At 42.0% G+C, this 12,451-nt stretch overlaps 2 protein-coding genes across 4 annotated transcripts in view; one reads left to right on the plus strand and one right to left on the minus strand.

Moving 5' to 3' along the window:
- The window catches only part of myo10 (myosin X), a 125,148-nt gene extending 122,689 nt beyond the window's left edge, over window positions 1–2,459 (minus strand). Inside the window, exon 1 of the mRNA XM_040049305.1 lies at window positions 1,861–2,459. Coding sequence (XP_039905239.1) covers window positions 1,861–1,881 — 21 coding nt within the window. The 5' untranslated portion in view covers window positions 1,882–2,459. The remainder of the gene's footprint in view (window positions 1–1,860) is intronic.
- Window positions 1–12,451, plus strand: part of basp1 (brain abundant, membrane attached signal protein 1) — a 63,123-nt gene that overhangs the window by 969 nt on the left and 49,703 nt on the right. The window lies entirely within an intron of this gene.

Here is a 12,451-nt window from a genome sequence, read left to right on the forward strand (position 1 = left end):
GATTAGCTGGCAGATATACAGGCAGGCAGGCCGATATTTGAGACTATTGTGCACGCCTGCCTGCTTCTGGCAATGAGAATTATTCCCCCTCAGACTTCCACAGAACTGAACTGCTGGATGTAGCCCTGCACACTCGTCATGAGACCGGCTCGGCCTCGCAGTGTTTGTTTAACTCAGCCTCACACATGCACCTATGAGCTCAGTGAGTTCCATGACCTTTGGCCCTTCATACTGCCGAAAGCGAGACTGGAATTTCAAATTTTACAAGCACCAATGGGAAAGCAGGTGTTTTTTTGTTCGTTTTTTTTTTTTTTCAAACCAGGAAGCAAAGCTTTTTATAATTGTTCGCCAGCCTTTAACGCCGCTACCTGAAGAGAAACCAGTTTTAAATCACTTTCAGTGTCATACGGTTTTTGTTTGTTTGTTTGTTTGTTTTTCTGAGCAGGTCTGTTAGTGAAACCAACCGCAGTGATGACAGGTTGTTTTCCTGAGGGCTTCCAAAGGGGAAAAAAAGAAAGAAAGCATTGAGGTATGAGTCAGGGATGACTCAAGTGTTACCGCTGTTACCTGGCCCACGTCATCAGAGGAAAAGGTGTGAGCGCTGATATTGCAAGCGTATCGCAATGAACACCTTTTATCCCTGAGTCACAGCTCATGCTGTTAGATGGTGGATGTACAGCATACTTACAGAGTGCTTCAGGTAGTCGAGAAAAACCACCTGACATACCCAACAGTGACGAGGGCAGCCCAAATGACCAGGTAACAGAAGTCACAGTTAGATCCACAAATGTCAGGAAATTTCTACGCATGTACTTCTGAAGCAAATGAAACAAATGTACTTATTTGTTGTTAATATAATAATTACATTACTGCACAGTAAGGCTCACCAGCTGATCACCGCTTACACAGAACATGACCATTCTTAACCTGGAGTGAAGCCAACAGTCTGCACAAAGAACAAGACAAGAAGAGGCAGAAAGTAGGCCAGCAATCGGCAAGCTGCAACACTGACGTTTAGTATTGGAAAGCTTTCTTTTAATTTACATTTTAATTATTGAAATATGTGTTTAATGTCGTTGTTTTGATGAAGACTTTTAAGTGTGTTTGAAAATGTTTTTTGACGAATAAAAACCTGAAATAGTTGAGGAGTCCAAACTCTGCTGCACCATAACAGAGCAAAGTGACTGCTGCCATTAATGAAACCTCAGTGGTAGCTTACACTGAATAAGTTCAATCAGCTTTTAAGGCAGGAGCACAGGACTCGTGCTTCCGAACATCCTACAGTCACTGAAAGTGTGAATTTCTGCATCTTGGCCAGAACAAAACTCCCCTTGGCCGCAGGTTTAGACGTCTATCAATATCTTTACAAGACAGTTTCTGCGGAAGGAAAGAAGAAAAGAGGTGCGGAAATACCAAAGGTCCACTGGGACCAGTCCAAACCCCCCTCTGTCCCTGTGAGATCCGTGTTTTAATGATGTACGTTTGATATTCTTACAGGGATTTGGGAAAAGCGCGTTTAAAGAATCTAAAAAGTGCTTTATGGCATCTTTATGACATGAGCAGGAACTCCACTGGGTTTATTTTACGTTGCTCACCGTTTAATTTCCATTTTAAAGTATCCTATCTTACCATTACTCCTGGCACTCAGTAGTAAGTTTATGCCTCATAGTATTTGCATCCTTTCAATAAAGCAAGATTTGGAGCCTGCTGTGCATGAGCTGCACATGTTTGGAGAGGTTTGCTTGTTTTACAATTCTCCAAAAGTTTGCAGGACGAGAGGAAAAGTACCACTGCGAGCATATGGAAGATGTGCTGCGCGCTGCGTGAACGAAGCAGTTGCAGACTTGAGCGTCTTCTTACCTCCGTGAAGAAATTATCCATTGCCCGATTTATTTTAATCCCCGAGGATTTACTGTATGGCACCCGCGCGTCCGGTCAATCCAACTCATGTGTTGTTAGTGGGATCCAAACAAAAACCCAGAAAGAAGAAGGGCGGCGGATCCGAAAGCTTCAGTGCATCATCTTTCTCCTGAAAGTGTGCGGGCTGGAGGACGCTCACAGCGTGGGTCAGTGTGGAGCTACAGTAGTAAGTTTACTCTTTTGTTTCCTGGGTTACTCATCCAGCACAGAGTCCTTTAAAGCAGATCTTTGGGGGCTTCTCCTGTTGGAGCTCTCTGCGTGTCCTCCGCGCGTGTCCGGCTGTCACTTCTTGGTCCACGTGGTTCGGTGCGCACTTTGTTTGATCAACAGTGAAAATGTGGAGGAAACGCGACTAAACGACACGCCGGTCAAACTTTGGAGACTCTCTCTCGGCCAGCCAGTCACTCAGACCGGCGGACAATAATACTCAAGCTCCACCTCCAGCCCTTCCAGCACCTCCCTCCTTCTCCCACTACTGCTGCCCCGCTGTCTCTCTGACTCCTCCTGCTGTCAACATGGAGAGTCCGGAGCTCAGAGACTGGGAAGGTAAGAAAAGGCGCTGGAGCGCAGAAAGGCTGCAAACTGCTTCCATTTGGAGAAGGACTCACTTTTGGGGGCAGCCTCAAGTGGCCAATTGAAGAACTGCAGTTTTTTTTATTTTTGCTTCAAAGATGATGTGATGTTATTCATATGATTGTTGTGTTTTTCTCTGTATGTATTACTGTAGGGTCTACCTCACAATATAAAGCACCTTGAGGCGACTGTTGTTGTGATTTGGCGCTGTATAAATAAAATTGAATTGAATTGATGTGGCTTTGAATTGTACAACTGGATCAAACCTTTATTCAAATCCCCTCCTGCAGAAAAAGAATAACATGCCATATCTTTCACCAGTCAGTAACAACAGAAATACTTTCAAGTTGAATTTTAGTGAAATAAAACAAAGGCTTATAACTTAAGCAAACTCGGTTTTCCCCTCGTAAATCATTTTCCTTCATAGCTTAACTCTGCATTTTTCCACTGGTCATCCACCCATCCTGAAGGGACTCTGCGCCTCACCACAGCAGGTGCACTCCACAATTTGAAAGTCACTGGTGTATATATAATTAATTTTACTGCTGTGAGGCACAGGGCCGGAGCCAGTGAGTAGCTCGAGGGGTGGCCATGGCCACAACAGACTAAAGTCAGTGCACCAATCACTGCTATGCAGGATTTAGAGTGCTTTGTTTGTGATTCTTTGCGTACGTATTTGTGTATGCAGATGTGTTTGGATGCAGTCCTCAAAGTAAGTTTTTATATAAATGTGGCCACTGTGAAAACAGCAATATTAAATATTAAACTACATCTGAGAAACAGAAACTGAATAGAGTGTAAAATAACATCAGATGATAACATAAAATATTCATTTAATACACTAGTACTCACCTGAATCAAATAATGTTTATAAAAATAAATGTAAAGTTTGTTTCTTTTAAAAAAAGTAAAACATTCATGTGCATATAAGAAATGATCTCACCTCAATATTTACTGTGTGTTCAAAATCCCCAGTATAATAATCACACCAAGCCATGAGAACCATTTGGCAGACTGCAGGTTTTGATAATATTCCAGTTTGTTAAAAAGAACCATTTGTCACTGAGCGAAATGTTTAAACATCAAAAACACATTCAAATTTCTTAATATTCAGCAGTTTCTGAAACAAGGAGTTCACTGGAAGCCCAAAAGACACGGAGAAAGGTTTTTATCAAGCAAAAAGGTTTATACAGCAGCGATGACGAATACTCGACAGCAGAAAATTGTCACATTTCCAAGAAACTGGTTGAGGAGCCTTTTTGTTCTTTGTATCTGTGAGCCGGTGTAGACCACGTCTGTATAAACATGTAATGATCTAAACGGTCAAACATTAACATTCCAGCTACAGGTTAACAACACAACCCTCACATCTGTGTCTGTGTCTGGTTTTCCCTTTACTTATAGCCACGTCAAATGACCCTTAACCCCCGCAGGTTCAGGGTCCTAAACCCCACCATTCAAAAATACATTTGTATTTTTTTTAAATGGTGCGTCTTAAGAAAACCCAGATGTGCTTTGAGGTTTTGTGTCAATGCTAAATTATCAATGCAATACACAAATTCAAATACAAAGTAGTAGATGAATTTTAAATGTAGTCTATCTGTACCTGAAGACATTTACTTACTATTATAGACGTATAGGACATAGCCACAACCCTCTGATTTAGGGGCTCTGCGTGTTGAAGCATCAACATTAGTGTTATGGCTGCTGACATTATTTTTTTGGAGGCAGAAGTGACTGTAAATGGACCAGATGTCAGGGACTTGGGTCATCAGACCCTGAGGTCCACGAGCAGTTTTTGTGCTTATTTATATATTGATGGGGCGTACCATGGTATTGTGTATATTTGCTGTATTGTGCTGTCCCTGGTTTCCCTGCTTGAGTGTGCCCTGCCGGGTGGCTGGCCACACCCAAGGATGATAACACACACCTGCAGCTGATCAGCCTCGCTGGGGGAGCTACTTTGCAGTGTGGTTGCGCTCTCTCCGACGCTGGATCGTTATATGAGACTTCCCGTCAGTTTCCCAGCTAGATGTCTGTTAGTGTGAGGTTGTCATAGTGTGAAGTATTAACGGCTGCCTCTGTGTTCTTCCTGCAGGAGTGTAGAGACAGGAGGGCAGCGAGCGTGGGTATTAAGAACACTAGGAAGCAGAGTTTCGGAGCACAGACACTGGGAAAAGACACTGCATGGGAGTCGGGAGAGCGCACGGGGATTTATTGTGGTTTATATTTGCAACACTGTAAATAAAGACACTGCTTCATTTGAAGAGTTCTTTGTTTTGGGTCCTAGTTCCCCACGTCCCCACGGTCTGCCTGCTCAAACCGTGACACCAGAGAGTTGAGCCTCTCAATGATCACCTGCTGGCTTGCTCAAGAAGCCACATTCATAAACTGTATGGGTGCACACCTGCTAATTAGGAATTAGTAACAGACTGATAAAATACTAGAGTATACTAGAAGCTGGTGCACAGACCTGTTGAATGGTCTGTACTTTACAACAAGCCATATCATTTATCAGATATTTCCATCAAACGTACTCTAAAAGGCGCCAATAATACAGTTGATGAGGTTGAGTTCAATGAGTCAACTCAGTGGTGAGGCCTAACTGACACCTACCTGCATGTCAGAGCATCTGTTAGTCAAAGCAGCAGTCCCTAAACTCTAAGAGTTACCAAAACTCAAAAGGAGAACATTAAAAAAAGAGACCGTTTTGCTGCTTGGCCAAAGCGAACCTGAGTCTGCTAACCCTGTGGCCTGAGAGCATCATTTCTTTGGACGAGATGACTAATTCTGACCTGGTGCGGAGCGCGTTAAGGTGCCACACTGAAACTAAACGTTTCCCATGAAAGCAAAAGCTTACTTCATGGTGCTGGACCTGAAGCTGAGGGAGCAAAACTGTTTCCTGGATTATATAAAAGTGTTTTATCAGGAAATGTTGGTAAAGTCTATACTGCTGTAAAAGTAAAGCTAAAAAAAATGCCGATGTTTCACAGTGAATAAATTTGCTTTCAAAAGTGCATTCGTCTGTTTTGGCTGCACTTTAGGCACAAAATGTTTGCAAACCACTGGTGTAGAAGTTTCTTTTTCTCAGGCTACATTAAGAGAGTTTAGCTGCTTCTCAATGCTTCTAATCATAACCTCGTGAGATGCAGGCAACTTCTAAGGTGCTTCTGAAATGTTTTCACTGTGGACTCTTTGTATTACTGTGTGCTTGTTTTAAATTTGTGCAATACCAAAACCACAATGATGCATGTGGTGCACAATCCTGTGACTGTCAGCAGCTCACGTAGGAGTGGAAATAAAATGTGAGGCAACCACAGAAAAGAAGAAGAAATAATGCGGTTTAAAAGAAGGAGAAAATAGATTTCTGACATATCATCCTGAGAAAGTTGAATAAGGTGAAGCAGGAATGCACTAACCAGCTAATTCCACATGTTCCAGCAAAAAGGCCATTAAGGTAGCCAAGTATGTTGGCAAGTCTACAGCTGAGAGTGTGTTCTTGCACCAGAAGTCATGCAAAGCTGCCAGATTTGGGAAATTTTAAGGTTTCTGACTCATACATTGATCTAGGCTGAGAGTTACTGCAGATCCAGCCAATGTAAGCTTTGGAACAAATGAAACTCTGTTTCACAAACGCCAGGCATGATGAATTTAGGCCAATGCTGGACCAAGAGCTTTTGGGTACTAGGATACAGTATTTTTTTTTTAAATTCTGGGTAGCTGAAAAGAGTAAAATGCTATTAACACGTCTGTCTGTTGTGTCAGACTCAGCTGTTGGTGGATTGATGAACAGCTGTACTGCACATAGTTCCAGAAGTTAAGGGGTTTAAAAAGGCCTCTAAGCCAGAGCTGCTCGAACCCTCGAACGATTAACATCTCTTGCTGCTTTTCAGAGGCGTCTGGAGATTTCCTCTGGGAACAAACAAGGAAATAGTGCTAATAATGTGGTTTCATCAATCAAAAAACTATTACTTTCAACTTTAACCCTCTTAATTGTCATTAGTGATGGCGAGTCCTAATTCAATGCAATGTACATCGGCTTAAATGTCTTTTACAATAAAGTTTTTACTCCCATTTCGTCAAATCAGTGCTTACTTAGAAATAAAACATACAAAAACTTGTTTCAGTAATTCGTGTCTGAATGAGTCCAAAGATCAGTAAATGGAAGCAGGGCAGCACTTTAAACTGCGCTGTTGCCTTCAGGTAGTTTTCTCTGTGTTAATGTAGAACAGTGATGGAGGATTTTCAAGACATCGAATGAGACTGTGGAGCAACAAGGATTAGTTTTCCCTCTCTTACCTCGAGCTCTACACTCTTCATTCACTTCCTTCTGGCTTCTATTTTTCTCAGAGACGCTGGTGCTGGTCACCTGTCTGGACTCTGTCATCTCAGCAACCCTTGACCTCTAATTTGCGGCCGTGTCAGAGGTTAAGTAACACTCGTTCCCTGTAGCGATGGTCTTTAAGCTCCTGAGGATTTCATAGTCAGGGTCAAACTGGATTTAATGGGAGAACTGAGCTCAGCCCCTCTCTGCAAATTCACACTAACCTGAACATGCCTCGCCTTCTGGTCTTGACCCTTTGTGTCAAGAATTTGTGAGATTTGATATGTGGGCGCTGATTATGAGTGAAAGACTGATCCTTCTCTTGACTGACGAGAAGCTGCTGAAGCACTTAGCGGTGTAATCTCTGCATGTGTCACTAATACACTCTCACACTTACCTGTTTTAGAACTTCAGGTGTAAATGTTGGACTTTCTCCGACAGCACGTGTTTATTAATTGTGTGTCGATCGTTTATGTTGTGATGCTGTCATGATGAGCTCATCCATCATTGTCAACCCAATGCTTGATGTCGGCTAAGAGCTGACATGAGTTACATATAGAGAAAATAAATAAACCATGTTAAAAATATGCATATTTCTGCTGTAAAGCTAATCATTATAACACGCCACAGAGACCGCCGAGAACCTGGATCTGCAGGTTTTGGTGTTTTTGTGTTGACTTCCTTTTTCAGCCCTGCAGGTTGTTATTTTTGTTTTTCTGTGATTGATTTTAAAACTCATGGGAACGAAACCTCAGTCGGACATTAGTGGAAATCAAAGGTTACGCAGCATTTAAATACCAGAATTTGCAGATGTTCGTGTAAAACAGAGAAGCGATTCTCTCTGTGTCCATTGTTGTAATCCTTTCATCATGTGAATGTGACCTCTGTTCACATTATGATCTGGATTTGGATTTGACAATGTCGTTTATGTGACAAGGGGACCAAATCAATAATAAATCGTATGAAAAATGTGTTTAGTGTTAGAGAATCAACTTATTAAGAGACAAATTAGAAGACAATGTTGGATGTTGACAGAGGAAATAAAGAAATGTGCCTGAAATCTGGAACTGATCATCTCTTGGTTTACCAATACTGCAGGATTATAAGAGTCATTTTTTTCTCTTGTTGTTTGATTCTTTGCCAGCATCTTAAAATTTCAAAGTGCCCAAAACAGGATGAGGAAGACAAACATTTCCTGTGACTCTTTTAGACTTCTCCTAAAGATGTAAGATAACCGGACTGGGAATTATTTTCTTCCAGGACTGTGTCAGTGGTGAAGCCAAAACAGACATCCTCCAACCGGTATCATGCTGCGAGGAAGACAGAGAGAGCAGAAGACTGACTGTGGCAAAATAAAACACTGGAAGAGACGAGGAGCAGCAAAATCAGGTAACTCCGGCCATTTGAGAAAGTCCTAAATACTGTAAATGCAAACAGTGCTCTAAATATGTGCACAGCTTTTTAACGTTACGTTTGTTTATCATTTATTTTTATTTGTACATTTTTTTTTATACCTGCATGTTGAGATGGGTAGTTGTGCAAACTTGTTTCATTAAGTAATTTCAGGAGTGCCCACTCCGGGTCGGGGATGAGTTCCTGCCCCAAGTGGAGGAGTTCAAGTATCTCGGGGTCTTGTTCGAGAATGATGGGAGAAGGGAGCCAGAGATCGACAGACGGATTGGTGCTGCGGGTGCAGTGATGCGGACGCTGCACCAGTCCGTCGTGGTGAAGAGGGAGCTGAGTGTAAAAGCGAAGCTCTCAATTTACCGGTCGATCTACGTCCCTACCCTCACCTATGGTCACGAGCTGTGGGTAGTGACCGAAAGAACAAGATCGCGGATACAAGCGGCGGAAATGAGCTTCCTCCGAAGGGTGGCTGGCCTCTCCCTTAGAGATAGGGTGAGAAGTTCGGCCATCCCGGAGGGGCTCAGAGTAGAGCCGCTGCTTCTCCACATCGAAAGGAGCCAGCCGAGGTGGTTCGGGCATCTGACAAGGATGCCTCCTGGGCGCCTCCTGGGTGCCTCCTGGGTGAGGTGTTCCGGGTATGTCCCACCGGGAGGAGGCCCCGGGGCAGACCCAGGACACGCTGGAGAGATTATATCTCTCGGCTGGCCTGGGAACGCCTTGGTGTTCCCCCGGATAAGCTGGAGGAGGTGGCTGGGGAGAGGGAGGTCTGGGCTTCTCTGCTTAGGCTGCTGCCCCCGCGACCCGGTCCCGGATAAAGCGGATGAAGATGGATGGATGGTTTGCTAAATTATTAAGGTGGAATAAACAACATTTAACTTAAAATGAAGTCAAATGAATTAGAGCTCTTTTGCTTCTGTGTTCTCTTATAGTTTGACTCATTTCTCTGACTTAACTGGTGACAATTTTGGAAAAATATATGTAGCGGCGATTCCTTTTGTTTGACCAAACAAACATCCAGTAAAATTTAAAATCTACAAGCCACTGCTGCACTGAGGTAACATTTTGTACGCATGCAAAAGAAGTCCACTGTCCAAACTTGAAAGTTGCGTTTTAGGGTTTATTCATCTAGTTTGGCGAGCAATAACAAAGATCCATTTTTATTGCTTCCTGCTGTTTCTCCTGCTCTGGGGAAAAAAAAAACATAGGCCCACCCCAGTGCATGCTGGTCCTATACCAGTCTCTTTATTTATAGAAAAATGGCCCTACAGTTCTTCCTGACAAACTTAACAACAAAACGAAACGAAACAAAACAAAACAAAACGAAACAAAACAAAACAAAACAAAACAAAACAAAACAAAACAAAACAAAACAAAACAAAACAAAACAAAACAAAACAAGACAATGAAACAAGTATTAACCTACAAATAAAACTTGTGAATAACCCAAAAAAGCAAAAAAGTAAACCAACAACAAACTTTAACAAATTTCAAAATAATTAAAAAAAAATGTTTTTAATGAAAACCAGTAAACAACCATATAATACGATGGTGGGGAAATCAAATGCACCGAATCTTCAAAAAATGTCAGCAAATAGAAAAATGCTGCAAAAGCTCACAAAGCACAATCACAATGTTTTTCTTTCCTTGAAGTTTTTCAGGGAAAAAAACACTGATGTTGTAGAGGTTTTTAAAAAAACTCACAAAAAAAGACAAATACGATGCACTTGGCGTTGCCGGGTTAACTTTTATCTGGCCTGGTACGATCACACATACGGTACAAGGTGCTTTGAGGAAATCTTTAGTAAACACAGTTTTATTTATGAAATTTTTAATCCCAACCTTCATCAATATTCTTACATTTACACACTTTAGGTCACAAAACACAAACTGCTGTATTATGTGAAGGACCACTTTGACTTGGTTAACCAAAAAAAGGTTGGATCTTATTAAACTAGCCTCAGTGACTCCTAATCCCCCCCATTAATAACCATAAAGCCTCATCAAACAGACATGGAACCGCCTTAAGAACCACTAGTCTCCTCCGAGGATTCCTGAAACTTCTGAAGGACTTGAGAGTAAATAAGAAAGGAGAGAGGAGGAGAAAAAGAGACAGGGTTTGATAATTACTTTCAGTCAAGCTTGTCTCCACCTCCTCGTGATTATACCGAAGGCTAAATCTAATCTTAACTGCTTACCAGCAAATTATGATGCAGCAAACTCTTTCAGTCCGGGCAGGTCATGACGAGCCTGATTATTACCATTAAGCCCTCATAAAGAGGCAGAGGTCCCGCAAACGCTTTGAAACAGTAAGAGTTCTTTGGCAGGTTTGTTTTAAAGACCATGCCCTTTTCAAAAGCAGAGATTGCAAATTAATTTCCCCCCACTATTTTGTAACTTAAAGGTTTGCTGTAGCCATAACAGGCTGAAAATGTTTGATTTGATGGCTTTGTTTTAATCTGTTCGAACCCTAAATATGTGGACAAAACAATTATTTCAGTCTCCATATTTCAGTGTAAAACATAATCACAAATTTTCCTCTAGGTTCTCTAATGAGTATCTCAGAAGTTCTATGTTAGCTTCACTGAAACTGAGGAAGTGGACTCTTATAAATCACATAAAGCTCAGTGCTTGTTTGGGTGAATTTAATATTCCCCAGTTATTATTTGGATTGAGAAAGCAACAGGAGTTCGTGTAGCATTTTCTATCATGTTTTTAAACAACATTCAGGAAACTGTGTGCTGTATAATTAATGCTTAAATAATGCTGTTAACTGCGGTTTGACTGTCGTGACTCATCTTCACCACATCATCAAAACCAAATGCTTCAAAGCTCCTTTTGAACTCGACTCTGATGTTTGAAAGCATTTCTTCTTCTAACCTCAGGCCATATCTTTGCTTCAGTTAATCTTCCAGTTCACTGTGCACCAATGAGCAGCTGCTCGGCCCCAGATGATAAGGTGTGGAAGTGCACTCGAGTGGATGATTCATCTGCAAATGAAAAAGCTGGCACAGGAAGCCAAATACTGTCAAACTGCTGTTTATTGGTCCTCTCATCATCAAATGCATCGTTATGAACTGCAGGTCTGTTCTCGAGTTGTTTACATGTGCGGTAATTTTATAACCGAGGAGATTAAAACAAAATGATGCAAATAAAGAGTTTTAACCTCCTGACATTCACCAAGCTGCCAGGAAATTGTTTAGGTGTAGGTTTAGGGCTGGGTAGGATTTTAGCCATTTGCTAAACATGCTTTATGTCATACATGAAAGGTTGCTGGTTCGATTCCTGTCAGAGACACAATTCCTACCTACCTGCTGTGGTGACCCCTTGTGGCACAGGAGCAGCAGATGGTAGCCATGTGGCATTCAAATTAAAAGTCAGGAGTGAAAAACCGTGATGCCGAGATGCAACTACCTTTACCTTTGTGGACCTGACCCTGATGAATTTGGCTTTGCTGCTGGCGATGTTTCAGTCTGGCATTCTTTGTCTTGCACTCAGTGTTGGCTGGACCCAGTTGTTTTTTTAAAGGATGCTCAGAATAGATACTCTTTTATTCCTCACAAAAGACTCTGAAAGAGTTCGTACATGTACAAAAGGTGCAGGCCACCTTAAAACTGCCCTCCTGTTGGTGGTATGTGATAATGTTGGGAAAGAAAGGAAGGACTATGGGATGTGAAGGGTCACTTGTAGTTCATAGGCAGTGGGATCATCTGAGAACATGCAAGATTTATCAGCAGCTCTGTGCAGGGGTCAGGTACAGCCGGGTAAGTCAGGTCACTGCATCTCCCAGAACAAACTGACCTCTCCCTAATCCCAATACACTTCCTGCCAGAGGGAGGGGAGGGGGCTGCACTTTGTTGGTCTTCACCATGGGAATCCCTTTGGAGGAGCTGAAATGTTGATAACAAACTGCTGAGTCTCAGTGTGACATTGCAGAGGCAACAACAACACATTTAAGTTGTGCATATGAAAATGCACTTAAAGTGGACTTATTGTGGTTTTCCTTTTTCTCTGTGACATTTATACAGTTCAGTGATGGATGCTCACATTAACCATCACAACTACTTTCAAATAAAATAGGTCAGAATAAAGTCAAGTAATCCTTGTGAGCCAAACACTCGGCATGATGCCAGTGACATGTGATCTGCTTAATATGATCTTTTCGGGCAAACAACTCTGACTCTCTGCTTATGAGAAGCAGCCAATCAGAGAAAAGTTGGCTTACAGAGA

The sequence above is a fragment of the Simochromis diagramma genome, unplaced genomic scaffold (genome assembly GCF_900408965.1).
Source record: "Simochromis diagramma unplaced genomic scaffold, fSimDia1.1 OVJJ01000355.1, whole genome shotgun sequence".
NCBI lineage: Eukaryota > Metazoa > Chordata > Actinopteri > Cichliformes > Cichlidae > Simochromis > Simochromis diagramma.